Genomic DNA, 16,707 nt, shown 5'->3' with positions numbered 1-16,707 from the left:
TTAGGCTGAGATCAAACTCTTTTCATGTTTTTAACTGCAGGATTAAATAGGGAAACAAATTCAACAGTCGTGTTCTATGAAAGCCCTGTTGAAGGCCTCATTGAGTTTTGTGGCAATAAATTTAAGCAGGGCACAAGTCAGGGGTAAGGGCGGTACACGGCGACTACTCTCGATTTTCACAGGGCGGCGCCGTCCACCCAGCCAAGACGTCAGGCCGCTGAAATATGCTGAGTTTGTTCGAATGCAATTTTCATACCCCGGGACAGTTCAGCAGTGCCTGCACGTTGCCTGCTTTATTCCAAGCAGCAAAGTGCATGCGCGGGGGCTTTGTTATTTTCACCTCCAGCTGGGCCAAAGATAAAGGCCGAAGGTAAAGGGCCATCAGGCCTCCTTTTGTTCCTATAGCCTGGCTGGGTGCGGTCTGGTGCCTCACACTTTGATTCAAATGCAATGGAGAGGAAACAAAGTCACACAGCTTATCACTTCACAGGTACTCAAGGGAGGCATACTTTTGACTTTGTTCAGTCCCTGTATATAAGAGCTATGGGAAACATAATTTAGCATGCGGTGTGAACCGTGCAATACCTTTACCACACATCCATTACCACGCAAATAAATGCAGTTAACACACATGCCTTTACCACGTATGCATTTACAACAAGTTAGAATATATATAACGCGTTGTAAAGGCATATGCATGGTCAAGATTTGTGTGGTAAAGGCATGCCTGATAAAGGCCAACGGTAAGGGGCCATCAGGTCTCCTTTGTTCCTGTAGCCTGGCTGGGCGCGGTCTGGTGTCTCACACTTTGATTCAAATCCAGTGTAGAGGACACAAAGGCGCACAGCTTACCACTTCGCAGGTACTCAAGGGAGGCGTGGTTTTGACTGTATATAAGAGATAAGCATGCACTGTAAGATTGTCAGATGTGTGGTTCTCTCCCAGTACTTACACAAATAGGAATTAAAATACCACTATTTTATTTCTTCTATAGTGCTACTCGCCCCAACGCAGGGTGTCTGAGTGCTTTACATCACGCTTAAACATTATACATTAACAATAAATCATGTGTGTGTTAATCAACGTACAAGATGTGTTATGTACGGCAGTGAGGGTTACAGGGTGTAGGAGTCACATGTTCTTCCTAGCTCACGGTGCTGTATTAGAAGGATTACAATTTATGAACTGCAAGATACAAAAGGATCTCTGTGTAAAAAAGTAGTAATACACTACCCTAGGTACATAAACGAAAACTCTGTCAGCCAGGACCGGCTTTAGTGCTGGTGGCGCCCTATGCGACAATGTTTGTTGGCGCCCCCCAATGACCACCTCCACCACGGATTCTCTCACTAGCAACCTTTAACAGTGACCAAGTCTCCATAACCACACCCTCTCAGATGCATTGAATTAGTTATATAGCGCCACTCATACCAGCGTAGGGTGTCTGAGCACTTTGCATCACGCACACATTACACAGAGACAATCAATCATATGTGTGTAAATCAGTGTATAGGAAATGTTACATAAGCCAAAGGACTAAAAGTGTAGGAGTCACATGTCATCCATACTGGTAGGCTGTATAGTTTAAGAGTGCTGGGTCTGGAGAAGCACAAACTCAGAGTCCAAAAAGAAACAGCATAGTTGGGAGTTTTCTTTAAAAATAAGACTCGATTTCTAGCCAAATTAACCCTTTTTGCAACATTAATCAATGTCCTAATAATGTATACTTTGCAGTGTGTATGCAGTTCTAGGATGAAAGTTAATAGCTCACTATCCTATATTAGGACTTTAAGTTATAAAATGCAAGTAACAAAAGGATGTCTCTTTTGAATGCAGTAACCTGCTGATCTGTTTATATCATACGCACTCTGTAATCTACTTGGTACATGTTCTTTGCAGCAGGCATATTAACCCTCTGCACTAACTTCACCTAAAAGTCAAAACTTCAACTATACAAAATGCTGATCTCTCTCCAGGAAGATAATTAATCACACGAGTTACCTTGACATTTATGTGAGGCCTGGTAATTGCCGGGGGAAAGAAACGCTGCAGCAGGTGCTTCAAAAGCATAATAAACTTTCAAACACGGCGCCCCCAGGAAGCCAGCACCCGGTGCGGTGGCACCGGTCGCACCGCCCTAAAGCCGGCCCTGCTGTCAGCTACATGATGTGCTTAGCAGGTGACACATTAACCCTCTATGCTACTTGATTCAAAACTGGGATTAAACAAAACACAGTTTCTCCAACAAATGCATTAACCTTCAGAGTTATCTTAGCATTATTATTATTCCCTGAAACGTACTGTGCACACACAGATCTCTGCAGCAGGTACCTTAACCCAGTACGTGTTATAATTGGAAGACTTTGCAAACAATTAAGTAGAACAGATCTACTGCCTCGTTTTTCCTTGTTAACAATTTGTTTGTGGCAGAGTTTAAAAAAATGTATATATTAGTTAAGGCCCAGATTTTGCATCAGGGCTGCACCACTTTTTTAGCACAATCCCAACACACATTGTCATTTATTAAATCTCGTACTGCGCCTAAATGTACTTATGAAAAACCTTCAAAAAATATGTATGAGGTCTTAATATTCAATGCCACTTCTTGTGAGGTCACTTCCTGTGATGCCATGTGCAATGTCACGCGCCATTACGTCATGCACTGTGATGTCACACACCATGATGTCACTTGCATACTGCCTAACTTGGTTAGTCCTCCCATTTCTTTGTTTAGGATTAGTGCCCTGAATTTAAGACACTGAAACGAGCTGCAACTCATGTCATATAACCCCTTCCACGCTTGCAGGTCAAGCAGATAACGCACTCATACTACACTGTTCAGATGTTCAACTAGTGCAGAGGGGTATTTAGAAAGAATATGTCAGCATGGACTCAGCTTAGTATTCTACGCCAACGACACCCAGGTCATCCTCTCACTCACCACGGACCCCCTCAGCACCAGAATCAGCTTCCAGGAAGGAATGAAGGATGTCGCATCCTGGATGAGCAGCAGCTGCCTGAAGCTTAACTCGGAGAAGACAGAAGTCCTCGTCTTTTGACCCTCCCCCTCTGCATGCTACACCATCTGGTGGCCCACCGCCCTCGGCAGCTCCGGGACCCACACAGACCATGCCCGGAACCTCTGCATCATTCTCGAATGGTCCCTCACCATGACCCGACAGAACAACGCTGTCGCCCCCACCTACTTCAACACCCTCCGCATCCTTTCCAAAAGCTTCAATTGGATCCCGAGCGAATCAAGAAAGATCGTCACTCACACACTCATAACCGGCACACTGGACTATGAAAAGGCCATCTACTCCGGGATCAAAAAATATCTGCCCCACAAGCTCCAGACCCTTCACAACACTGCAGCCAGACTCGTCCTCTGCATCCCTCGACACAAACACATCACCCAGCACCTGCAAGACCTCCACTGGCTCCCCGTCGAGAAGAGAGTAACCTTCAAGATACTCACCCACAGGGCCGGACTGGCCATAGCGGGCACCGGGCAATCCCCCGGTGGGCCGCACGGGTGGGGGACGGTTTTGGGCCCCTGGGGGCCGTTTTTGTTACAGGGCCGTTTTTGCAGCATAGCTGCAAAATCGGCCCTGTAATAAAATCATCCTAAAACCGGCCCGGGCAAAGAGCTCTGCGGCACCCCCAACGCCCCCCCCCATCCCCCCTGGGGGGTGGCCGAGCACTTTGCCAGGGCCGGTTTGGTTCCCAGTCCGGCCCTGCTCACCCACGCCTACAAATGCCTCCACACCACCGGACCCCAATATCTCAACAAAAGAAGAATCTCTTTCCACTCACCCAAGAGAAACCTACGATCCTCCGACCTCGTCCTCACTGAAACCCAGCGCATCCGCAGAGCCTGAACGGATGGAAGAGCCTCCTCCTACATCACGGCAAAGACCTGGAACGAGCTCCCGATCAACATCAGACGTGCCCCTACTCTGAACATCTTCAAGAAGACCCTCCAGACCTGGCTCTTCGACTGACCGGAGCTGCACCCCCACCCCCTCCAGCACCATGAGACCCTCAATTCCCTGATTGATTGATAGGCTTTTGTCGTTAGGATAGAGAATTACTTTCACTGGCTCCATATCTGCTGGTCAGTAGCGCTGAAAGTAGGTCATAGTCCCTAGCGCAAGGAAGGAAATGTCCTCCCTGGCTGCTGATTGAGCTGTAAATTTCACCAATATTCCAGGTTTTGTAGACCCCTCAAGCCTCTGGGCCTGGGTGCCACTGCACCTGCTACACTAATGGAAGCTATGGCCCTTCTGCGTGGGTGCTAACACTGTCCTGGGCAGCAGTGGACCGGGATATTGCGGGTATCTCGGGAGACTGACCACTTGCATCTCCATTCTCTGTTCTGCAAACAGGCCCTGGGAAAAAGGACATAAGGTTCAGGGGGAGCAGGATAGGATGACAGAGAGATAGTAAAACAACAACATGCCAGGCTTTTGGTTTTGTCAATGTTTGTTTGGTTTTCATGGTATTTGCAGAACTCTATTGATGGTTAGCTGCTGGGCGCTCACGTATGTATACAAAGATAAACAATAAGAAAAAGTAAATATTTTGGGGCTCAAAAAGCACACTTTGCCATAGCGATTTCCTAGACAGACGAGAACTACGCTGACGGACGTGCTCCTTTTTTTCGGATTTATATAGCGCGAACTCAACCCGAAGCGCTTTACATGAGCACCGGTTACGTTACGTTACACATTCAGGCACGGGGAGATTAAGAGATTTGCCCAGAATCACAGGATATGGATGCGACCCCGAGGCTCGAACCCTCCCATCCTTGTGAAATCCTCTCCCATCCTTGTGAAAAAAACAGAATGCCAGTGACTCACAATGAAGTGAGCCACTGGCTGAAGTGGACTGACTCTTTTGACCCATCCCGTATGCTGTAGTGGGCGGAAGAAAAATGTGACTGACGCTACAACAGACGAATGGATGAAGGGGGCTGGCTGAAAGCCCTATAAGTAATTATATCCTATGTATAATTTTAGTAAAATCAAAAGGTCATTGATAAGGACAGACCTAAAAAAAGGGGGGGGGATTAAAAATGCTGCTTATTAGGTAGAGTTGACAATTATGACGTCATTGAAGAGGAAGAGTGGCCAGGTATTCCACTGCAAGGACGGTTTTTGTGCAGGTGTTTTGTGACGTAAGTAAAATATGGTTATGACGTCACACTTTAGCTTTCAAGGTGTCATTCCACCGCGCCATTACTCTGCCTTCACACACAGAAGAGGCATCGTCCTCTATGTAGGTGTGATAAAGTATCATGTCATGGTTTCTTGATACCTTTTCCTTATTTTGCTCTAAGGTGCTGATTTTGATGCCGTTATTTTCGTCCAGAAGGAAAAATCGAAGTCTAATCCAGGAGAGAGGACGTGACGGTGCTACTGCAGTTAGTGAAGCGCTTAGATGTCAATACGTAGCCAAGTGTTCAATGTGTAGCTGCCAGAGACCGATTTTTAGTGTCAGTAAAGAGTGAAGTAATTAGGGAGTGATAGGAATTTGACAAAAATGGTGAGAGCTTAAGGTTTATGATGTCGCCACAGAAATTGTGATTTCAATATAAGTTGGAGTTATTGGGTCAAATGATTGTAGAACCCTCGCATTTTTATAATTAAAGCTGTTTCGAGAAATCAGTACCGAACGATAATAGGACTGAAAACCCCCGAGGCTTAGAGACGAATTTGCATCTAACAAGGTATATAAAACAGACAGCCTCCTTCTTCCAAGCATCACTGGGGAAGTAGTCAACGGTCTTTTCCCACCATAATATAACTAGCTTGCAACCAAAACAGTATGGCATCGTTCAAAAAGCTTTACTGAGCTATAGCAGTGAAAATGGCTTGACACCATTGAAAATCGATGGTTATGTGTTTTGGGCCTCCTTTCTGCCCTCTACTGAGCACAGTGTGCCCGGTCCAGATGTCTCGAGTCCTTGCAAAGTGCTACCTACACCTGGATGCCCATCAATGACTTGTCTACCCTGTCTATGGTAGTCAATCCACCTACCCTGATCAGCTCCACTTCCACATCGTCTCGCACCAGGTCGGGCCCGAGCCGGCGCTCCCGGCACTGCAGGTTGTCGCTGGCGATGCTGGCCGGGGTCTCGGTGGCGTCCAGGGCCCGCTCCAGCCGCCTCTTCTGGGCCAGCAGCAGGTCGGTCTCGGACGTCAGGTCCCCGATCTCGCGACACAGCTCGGAGCGCCAGAAGTGCAGGTCCTGCAGCCGCTCGCCCAGGGCCTTGGTCACCCCGGCCTGGCTGCGCTGGGACCTCGCCTCGGTCTCCGCCGCCATCCGCTTGGAGTCATGGCGGCCGCGCTCCGAGGTGTCCCGGTCAGAGTAGGCCTGGGCGAAGCCGGCCTGGCACCGCACAGCCCACTCGCTCGGGAGGTACTTAGCGGTGCGAAAGCCGGCGGTGACCAGGCCGGAGGAGGGTAGGGGCAGGGCGGGCTCGCAGGGTCCCGGTGGTGGGATGGAGCATGGCGGGACACTCTGGGGGATCGGAGGGCGAGAGATGAGCACCGGCCGTGGAGGCACGGGGCACGGGGCGCTAGGGGGAGGCACACAGCACACCGACATGGTTTTGGGAGAAGACCGACTCAAAGGGCTAGGACGCGGCGGCGAGAAACGAGCGCACCCACAGCTCAGCGCCGGGAGAAAGCGTCTCTGCGGCGTCAAGGAGACGGCTGTCAAAGGAACCGGAGTGCGCGTCCGGGAGCGTTGCTAGGCAGCAGCCAATGGCTGAGCCACGGAGGACTATCGAGCAGGAACCGGATTGGTGAAACTTCTGTAGAAGAATGTACACCCTCAAAGTAATTTGTAAAATATGAGTATCACTGAATACAGAAAAAAGTAATCCGGAAAACTGTATGAAAAAAAAATTAGTTTCTGAGCATAATGTTTGCATCTAAAATGAAAAAGGAACTTAGTGGCCAAAATGACAACGATGTATGTGTCTTTACTGCTTAAATAAAACAGTGTTATGATTTTGATATGGTTGCAGGCACACTTGTTCTGTCTGTGTAGTTGTTTTTAGGTCTCGCCTTGGCAGCGCATGCGCTGTCTCAACGAGACCTAAAGTAATCTCTATATGTTGGCAAGCAGCCGGTAGTTTCTCCTTCTGCTTGCCATTGACTTAGTGTTGTTCTCGCATTTCTTACCTTTGTTTTCAGTGGCTGTTGATGTCCAACTGACTTCTGTGTAGTCCGGAACCAGCGGCCACCAACTACAGTTTTAGTCCGCCTGTTCAAACTTTTTGTTTGTCTTGCGCATTACTGCCTGACGTAAACATGGCAGCGGCGCATGCGCAAGGAGCCGGTATGCGCGAGGGGTGGGCAGCGCATCCTGCTTGTTTATTAATGGTTTCAGTCAGCTTTTCAGGCTGGGCTGAACTGACGCGTTAAGCGGGCCTGCTGTCAGAGCGCACAGCTGGCCGCCTGGATTCACTTCGCAGCCAATGTAAAGCAGTTCTACGCCCTGTTGGAGTTGTCCCCATGGTGGTCTGCTCGGGCTCCCGTGCAATTCAAGCTGTACCCTTTTCGCCTCCATAACTATTGTGAATACTGGTGATAGGTGATAATACCATCTTCTTTTCCAGAATGCTCAAAGAAAGAGACTGCAATGTTTGTGACGCAAGGTACGCAAAGGCCTGTTATTGCTACTGCGCTCTTGTGTGTGTGAAGCACTGGCCACATTTCGGCTTCTGATGCCCACCATACTGAAACGCTCGTCATCTGCAGTTCGGTGCTCTTTTTATAGTGCAGGATTCTATTTTCCGGTCTCTGTATGAGAGGTGACGCGTGGGATACAAACTGTAACTTCTATATAAAAGCCCTGTGTCTGTTTGTCACAGTGTTTTCTAATTCTTTTAGATGTGTTAAAAGATTTTCTCCCTGGTCTGAAAGGTCAGCTGCTGTTAGTTGTGCACTGGCAGAATGCTAATGCAGCCCTTATTCAAATCACCTGCTCCAGCCCTTATTAAATTGATGGTCTGGTGTTGTAACTTAATTCTGTCATCATCCAGAGGCAGGGCGCAGCTGCACGCAGTTCAGGATTAGATGGTAGAGAGGCAAAGTTCACGCAGTATCGGCATCTCAGTGTCGCATTCCCCACTAAATTAGCACTCGGAAGCCATTTATAACTTTAGCATGCCAGTAGTGTTGTGGGCAGGCATGCGCTGTTGGGGGAGAGGTGAGGGGAAGGGCATGGGGGGATTAAGAGTGGCACAGCGTGCACCAAAAAAAGAGCGGGCATCGGAGCTGTGGTATGCCAAACATTCACTCAGCGGCGGCCTCTGGTCTCAAAGCTGGGGGTTCGGTGTCAGAGTCTCCAGGTTGGCATCTTAAAAATGAAAACTCTCCTCAGACTTTAATCCCATTACCGGAGGGTCGCGAAATGCCCTTTACTTGCAAATGGATATTAGCCACCTGCAAGAGAAGCCTGGACTGGCCTGGACTGCCACTGAACTCCACGCTCGTAAATAAACATCAAGTAAGTTGGGAAAATTAAAGAATACCTTGGTGCATTTCTTTTACAAACGTTTAATGTCTTAATCAGCTGTTTTTCTTATGTTATTTTATTTAATGTGTCTTATGTTATTTTATTTAATGTGTACGGCTGCTCTGTCTGTGTTCAGGGGTGTGGTCTTTTCAAAATAATATTGCATATAAGCAGCACAAGTTCTGTGAAACCCCAGCACCAGAGCCCCTTTGAGACCCCATCCAGGGTTAGGCTATGGAAACAAATAGGCCCTGGCACCAAGGTCAGACTGGCCATACCGGGCATGGGACGAGAGGCTGGAGGGGTGGGAGGCTGTTTTTTTTAACTGGTGACCGGTTTTGCGGCAGTGCTGCAAAATCGTCCCCCAGTAACAAAACAAACATTTGCAATGTAATAGGTCTCACATTTGCGACATTTTAAGCTATTGTCATTGTAAATGACAATGAGTATTATTTATCTGTTTTCAAAACCAACACATAGATAAAAGGTTTGTCATTTACAATGCCAGTAGCTCAAAGTCTCGCAAATGTGAGACCTATTGCATTGCAAATGCTTGTTCTTTAAGATTTCCTCACAGTGTCTGGATTGTTTAGCTTTGAGGAGCTTTGAGAAGTCAGTGGGTTGCATGAAGGACAACTTTGCCTCCCAGGGCTTAGTTGATTGTGTTCTATTGAGGAATAAACTCAACTTCAAACTCATCTGTTTTGGATAATAATTAACAAGCAGTGAACCTGTGTCCTTATGGTTACATTAATGTTATGTGCACGCTGGGCACATTACACTCTCTTGAAGGAGTATTGTGCACCTAATGTGGTCGCCGGAAGAGTGTCAGCTGTGTCATTGAGAGTATGCTCTGTGGCCTGCACTCCATTCAGGAAGAGGTGGATGAGCCACTGAAAACTCGAGCCAGATGCTTGGCTTTGCCTCAGCTCAAAGTCCTCTTGTGCTCTCAAGCCCAAAACGAGCCAAGCGTTCATGTGGCTCCTGGCTGCCTCTCACGCTCTAACTCCATTCACCAAGATTTATAGGCAAAGCCAGCATTACACATTTATATGATATGGGACAGAGAAAGAGCTGCCCACCTAGTGGCTGAATTGCACACTGTGAAACCAGAAAACCCGAGATCAACCCGGGCTGCCTTGCTGACTAAATTGTGTGATTCTATGCAATTATGTTATTTCACTGAGTTGACTTTTTCTTCATTATGACATATGACAGCATCTTCAAGGATGTGACTTTTAGGATGTTTTCTGTGCAAACACCTTTTGTGTTTCTTTAAATAGACTATAATGTAGCTCCCCGTATAATAGCAATATAGGCCATTCATTGGGTACATATGACAATTGACTTGCAACTTTACAGTATTGTCCTCATGGGGTGTGGGGGCCCCTAAAAGTTTCTAAATTCATCTTTAAAAACGATCCCTTTTGATAGATTTTATTTTCTAGCTGGGTTGCTAAGTAGTACAATTTCAGGTCCTGGACTTCCATCCCTCCTTTGCCCCATTCTAACTTAAGTGTGGAGAGTCCCATTCTGCACCTTTTCCTTGCCCATAGTAATTCTACCAGGAGTTGATCTAATTCTCTGAATACTCCATGGGGGAGCTCATACATAGTGCCCTGCAGCACATAAAGTCATTGGGGTTAACTTCACCATTTTAATCAGCACCATTTTTCCCATCAGGGAGAGCTTCAAGGTGTTCCAGAACCTAATAGAGGGGCGAAGGTTGGCAACGACCCGGCACATGTTCAGTGTGTGGCATTGCTGCAGTCCGTGCACAGTGTGTAGCCCAAGGTCCACAGTGTGTAGCCCAAGGTATCGTACACTATCTGTCCTCCAAGGCAGTCCCGCCCCAAGTAATAACTCGATGTCCACTCCTTTTAGCTGACCTAGTTGGACCAGTACAGACTTTAACTGGTTATTGTGAAGCCCTGACAGTTCCCCAAATTCCCTCATGATGTTCAGGAGGATCCGGACCGAGGTGGCCGACTGACGCAAGTATATCATGGCGTTGTGTGCGTATAAGGACACAACATGCACCGTCTAGCCCACCTGGTTTCCCAACCATGCAGTACCTGACGCAGTCTGCATGCCACAGGCTCCATTGCTAGGTCGAACAAAAGGGGGGCAGGAGGCAACCCTGTCGCTCCCTCTCTGTAATAAGAAGTCGTCGGAGACAGAGTTCCCAGTCCTCACTCGTGCCGTCGGTTGCGTGTATAGCAGTTCGACCCAGGTGACAAATCTGGGTCCCAATTCCATTTTTTCTAATACTTGCCAAATATACATCCAGCACACGGAGTCAAAAGCCTGCTCTATAGCTAGAAAGGCTATGGCATTGATCTTGGTTTAAATCAGGGACATAGAGGACATGAGCCAGCCGCCGCAGGTTACACATGGCATTGTACGTGGAATGAACCCCGACTGGTCAGTATGGACCAGATTCTGGAGATATCGAAGCAAATGCACTGCCAGAACATGGCTGAGTATTTTTTGATCCACATTTAAAATGAAGAGGGGGTGATAGGAAGTCGTGCTGAGTGGATCTTTTCCCAGCTTTGGTACCAGGATGACCAGGTCCTCCTGCAAGAAGCTTGGAAGTAGCTCCTGTGCCATGGCCTCTAAATAGACCACTAATAACCTATCAGCCTGTGTCTCGGGATATGCCTTGTACAGTTCTACTGGCAATCCATCTTTCTCCAGGGCCTTAGCTCTCTGAAGGGAATGAATCACCAGGACCACCTCTTGTTTTGTCAGCGGCATCTCTAGGGCCCGGCAGGGCTAAGTGTACACCCCTCTGACTCCTAAGCAGCTAAAGCGCCTTCCTGTATCACCAGGTCTCTCTCCGACATCCGACAGATACCTGTGGTGGCATCCATCCACACTCCCCTGAGCACCACCATCATTGCAGCCCACTCCACCGCTGTACCTGAGGTGCTCTCCCAATTATGTGTAAAACAATCTGTTATTGTTTCAGCTACCACCCCCCCTGTAGATTGGGTCTGTAAGGGCCTCTGCCCTCATCCACCAATGCAGATCCTGGGATCTGGGTCTGACCAAGGAGTAGGTCAGCAGCAGGGGAGTGGTCGGAGAGATAGCTAGCTGGAGCGATACCTAGCTAAGTGCTCCACATCAGTCATTCTCAGCACTTCACTCATTTGTATGAGGAAATAACTAGTCTACTGTATGTGTCAGTTGCGGGAGTATATGGCAAAATTGCTGTATTTCTCACCATTATGAGGGCATTCGAGACATGATGGCAAGCACTCCTTGTGTATTCTATATCCTGTCAAGATGGTGGTACATCTTTTTGTATTGTGGTCACCTGTGGCTCTAAGGTACCCTAAATGCTGCACATTTGGCATTTGAGAGCATTGATGGCACTCATGGTGGTGCCCACGCATATTGCTGTGCATACATTGATCCTACTATTCTCCAATATAGAGCCTAACCTGACCCAGGAGATTAAACCTCTCCCCTGGACAGACCACTCACTAATCTCTTTCTCTCTCAGCCTGCCGGCGACCTTAACAAAATCTCCCAAACCTCTACAAGTGGCAAACAGAGCCTGGATGCTGTTCACTCTTGACTCATTTAAACTCCACTCCGTCCTTAATGATTCAAAGGCTCTAGGTGCCCTCCCCGTTAATACGGGAGTAGTAAGTCTCGAAACTGAGATCACAAACACACTGGATCAGTGTGCACCTAAACTAAAACCAGAATCTATAAAGACAACGTCATCTGAGAAGTGATACTCGCTGGAACTCAGGGCACTGAAAAGAAAGTGCAAAACAATGGAACATAATTGGAGACTGTCTAAACAGGACACGGACAGACTAGCATATAAGACAGAAATGAGGAGTTATAACAATGCAATTAAGAAGGCCAAGAGAACTTACTTTGCAAAGCGAATAAATGAGAATGCCAACTCGGCTAAAGAGCTGTACAGAATAGTACAAGAACTTTGCAAACCAGCCAGTATGTCCCAGACCCTGCCTCCCTCAGAAGAATGCTGTGAAAAGATTAGCGAATTCTGATAAAATCAGCAAAATATACTCATCATTTAGTAGCAATACCCCACTTGACACCACAAATTGGGAACACCTGGATCCCCACCCCGATGCCGTAGCATGGCTGGGTAGCTTTTCCCCGTTTACAGAGGAAGAGGTCGCAAAGGCAATGGGGGAAGTTAAATCAGGGTCCCCTCTTGATCCCTGCCCACACTTAATTTTCGCTTGGATCATACCTGTACTATGCCCATATGTCACGCAGCTATTCAATCAATCTCTAGAGACTGCAGTTTTCCCAGAAACTTGGAAACAGGCTATAGTGACCCCTCTGCTGAAAAAGGCAGGCACAGATGTCCACACCCCAGCCAACTATCGGCCAATATCCCAACTCCCTTATCTTTCTACAGTAATGGAGAAGTTGGTTAATAGACAACTATCCAACTATCTTGAGACCAACAAACTTTTTGGGATCCCAACTCTTACCTTGGTACCCAGTTTTAGTTTGTGAGGTGTCTGTGGGCCCACCCTCCTGGACAGGTTTTTGGGGGTTACCCGGGGCTCCTTACGTTTATCTTTAAAAGGCTCACTGTCTTTCCCCTTGGAAGGGTTTGTAACCCCTTTATTTGGTCACCCCCAGTGGACGCCCTGGTCACCCATGGTCTTGACCCAGTGGTCCGCCTTCTTTGTCAATTCTTGGAGAGAAATTGCACCTAGGTCTGCACGATACTGATCTACTTTTCATCAATGCAATTACTTAATATGTGTTCTTTCATAAACAAATGATAAAGATCATCATAATCTTGCACTTTACTTCCAGTCAACCAGCGACCTGGTGTTTTAATTGAGTAGTCCATAAATTCTACCCAGGGCTGACTCGAGGTTTTCTGAGCCCCCTGAATCTAATTCTATACTCCTCAGTAGTGAGTCCAAATCCCTCTATCAGGGTGCCCTTCATGGGTTCATAGGTCTCTGCTTCTGCCCCACTAAGGATCAGATGTCTGTCTCTGCACTTACCAGAGAACAGTTCCCCAGTGATTTTTATTCACATTTCTGGCTTCACAAGCCCTCTCAAAGGCTGTGAACCACATGGTGATAGCATCACCATCTTCAAATTTAGGAACAATCCCTTTGGGGATTTTGGGATCATAAGATTGCTCTCTGACCTTATTTATTAAGTTGCTGCCACCATTGATGGGTACTAGGCCCATCTCTGCTCTCTCTTTTTCTACAACCAGGAGTCTGGTCTCTAGGTCTAATCTTTTGGCCAACCTCACTAAAAGGTTGGTCTCTTCATTGAAGCTGTCCTCAATGGACTCAGAAGCACCTGACCCACCTATGTGGGATTTAGGTGCTGTGAGTTGTATTCTTGGAGTAAGGGGCACAGGGACCCTGTTCTCCCTAGGACGTGGAGAGGGCTGGAAGTTATCCTAATCCCCTCCATCCTCTTCCCCATCTGAGAGTTCTTCACCTTGCTCAGAGGGGTGGTCCTTAGCATACCCTGCCAACAGCTACTGGAGCTTTTGTTTGGAGGGATGGGACCCCATGGTTATGTTTTTAAGTTTACATAGAGACCTTAACTCCCTAAATTCTAAGTGGAGTTAAGAGATGAGGTCGAGCTCCTCAACCATATTCTCTATGTCATTAGTTATATTTTCACTAATAGCTGGGTTCTTGTTAAGAGACATTCTACAAAAAGTGTCTAACCCTCTTACCCCTAACTATAGTGAGTTTTTAGTTTTCTAAAATTCTAAATGGACTTAACCAGGGCCCTAACAAGACTTTTAGTAATTTGGAAAAATTCGTCAATTCAAAAATCTGAATTTCTAAAGACAATTTAGGAGCTCTGTCGTGTGATCAGGTTTTGACCAAGTCAGTCCAACAAATGCAAAGTTGCAGTCCCACTGCTGATCCACCAATGTAGGAAGCTGGCTCTGTATAAATTATACCAAGGTAAGGTATAGTGTGAACAGAGTCCAGTGGAACCCCAAAGGTAGGCAGACGTAAAAGTAGATAATAACTTACTCTCTATTTGTGGTAGTGTAGGCGAGCAGTAAGGCTTTATCAGAGGGTAGTTGTATGAGAGTAGGATCTGCACTTATGTTGCCCCCACTTTTTTTCTGATGTATACACTGGTTTCTGGATATAGTCTGGCTGGGTCCCTGCTAATCAGAGCCCCAGTCTCTCTGTTCTCTCTAAATGACTTGGTGTGCATATTAGATGCACTAGTGATTGGATACTGTGGTAACTTATGAGCTCCTAGTATATGGTACCTTAGGTCCTTAGGGCATAGGCACTTCACAGGCCTACCAGGGGCTGAAGCATGTATTATGCCACCCCTGGGAAGCAGACTCAATCTGACACCACAGGCCTGCTACTGCAGCCTGGGTGAGGTAGTGTTAGCACTCCTCACTGAGGTATAGGTTCCTATATCTCACCATACACACACATATAAACCTATCAGCCACCCCTAAGGCAGGCCCTATCAATCCTGAGGACAGGGTGCTGAGGTAATTCAGTTTTCCTATCCTGTTCGCATTTAACCACCATTTTGTGTCCTACCACCATTTTGTGTTGCCCTCACTCAGGCAGCACGGTGAACGAGGTGTTGTTTTCCTCTTTCTACTTCAACGTGTCAGATAACCTCCTGCCTCTGTTTAAAGCTGGTGTCAGGGTCTGGCCGACTCCACTAATCCTCGTCTGGTTCGACTGATCCCTGTCTCGACTATCTGATTGGTTTGCACCATTCTTTCCTGACTTTATCTTATCCTCTGGCCTTCGCTATTCTTTACTCGTATTCTCTCATTTCACAACTGTCCTCCGGGGCATACAAATGTGTCCTGCCACCTGCAAGACGAATTATAAACGCTACCACTGATTAACTTGTGGGGAAGGGTGACAAACACAGTTGGAAGAGAGGCTTATTTGAGTTACTTAATATCTTGTTTTCACATTCTTCTCATTGGTTAACCCTGTATGCATTGGGAGTGTTCTTTGTGAATATGTGTGTTATAAAAGATTGTGCGCCACGAAGTAAAGTGGCAGTCTCCTAAGAACATACCGAGTGTACTTCTGGGACAACTGTACTTAGCTGCAGCTAATAAACCTGATCTTCTACGCCTAACGGAGTGTCCCGTGTCTCTGTTCGACAAACCAGGTGAACTCAGGAGATTAAGGCGTACCCTGCGCCGCCAGGCCCATAAGACCTTGGTTCTTTAAATTGGCGCCCACGTTGGGCGGCTTCAGAGGTAGCAGTTCTGCCCGAGGATCGTGAGGAGCCCCGCAAGAAAATTCCGGAGGAATCACGAACCACGTCAAGCGACCCCTGTATGTCAAAGTGGTCCGAAGGTATTTTGCAGCGCGGTTTCTCCTTTCTGACGGCTGCTGATGACTGCTGCCCTGACTGCCGCCCTGCTTTGGTCCCTTTGATGATGTTTGGTATCGCGAGACGTTAGACGGGCCTCTGTTGGCGTAAGAAGACACTTAGTTAAGTATTGGTGGGTAGCTCCCACTATTTTGTTTTGATTAGGGTCATTGATTCGGCTATTGCAAAAGCCGAAGCCGAGGGGTGAGTACGTTTGTGCTGTACTATTTGATTTAACCCCTTGATGTTTGTGAACAGTCCAGTGAAATAACGATGCCTGGTCTGAGTAAGTTTAGGAAGTTCAGTTGCTTTGGTTGTAATAGGGATTCCCGGCTGGAGGACTCTTGTCCGATTCCTCCGGTTGGAACTCCCACCTATGAGCTTTATTCAAAACATGGTGTCGGCCCCATTGCCTTTAATAAGGCATGGATCCGATACACGAAGAACAATGGTGTTCTACAGTGGCCACAGAATGGTAGTTTTGAGCCTGACATATTAGACAATTTGGAAGCGATATTGTTCAAAAGAAAAGCCCGGCCGGCAATGTTTGACTCTTTCCGCCTCTGGCGTAAGGAAGCCAAACAGAAAGAAATTAAGCAGGCAAAACGAGATAAGAAAGCACAAAATATGACGATTAAACAGGCTGCCCAGCAGTTTAAAGATAATGAGATTGATAATACAATGAAAATTTCAGAGAGACAGCATCGTATGGCAATAGATAGATGCTATCCGGTGTTGCCTAATTCCCCTTGTAATAAAAGTAAGGATCTGGAGGAAGACCCTTTGATGTCTCACCTATTGAGATTG

At 47.1% G+C, this 16,707-nt stretch overlaps 1 protein-coding gene across 1 annotated transcript in view; it reads right to left on the bottom strand.

Annotated features, from left to right (window-relative positions):
* The window catches only part of TEKT4 (tektin 4), a 104,281-nt gene extending 97,574 nt beyond the window's left edge, over positions 1-6,707 (bottom strand). Inside the window, exon 1 of the mRNA XM_085629334.1 lies at positions 6,043-6,707. Within this exon, the coding sequence (XP_085485460.1) occupies positions 6,043-6,612 (570 nt within the window). The 5' untranslated portion in view covers positions 6,613-6,707. The remainder of the gene's footprint in view (positions 1-6,042) is intronic.
* Positions 6,708-16,707: the final 10,000 nt, after the last annotated feature.

This window comes from Triturus cristatus, chromosome 10, assembly GCF_964204655.1.
Source record: "Triturus cristatus chromosome 10, aTriCri1.1, whole genome shotgun sequence".
Taxonomy (NCBI): domain Eukaryota; kingdom Metazoa; phylum Chordata; class Amphibia; order Caudata; family Salamandridae; genus Triturus; species Triturus cristatus.
The sequence above is the reverse complement of the archived record's forward strand: the minus strand, read 5'-3'. Positions and strand labels throughout refer to the sequence as shown.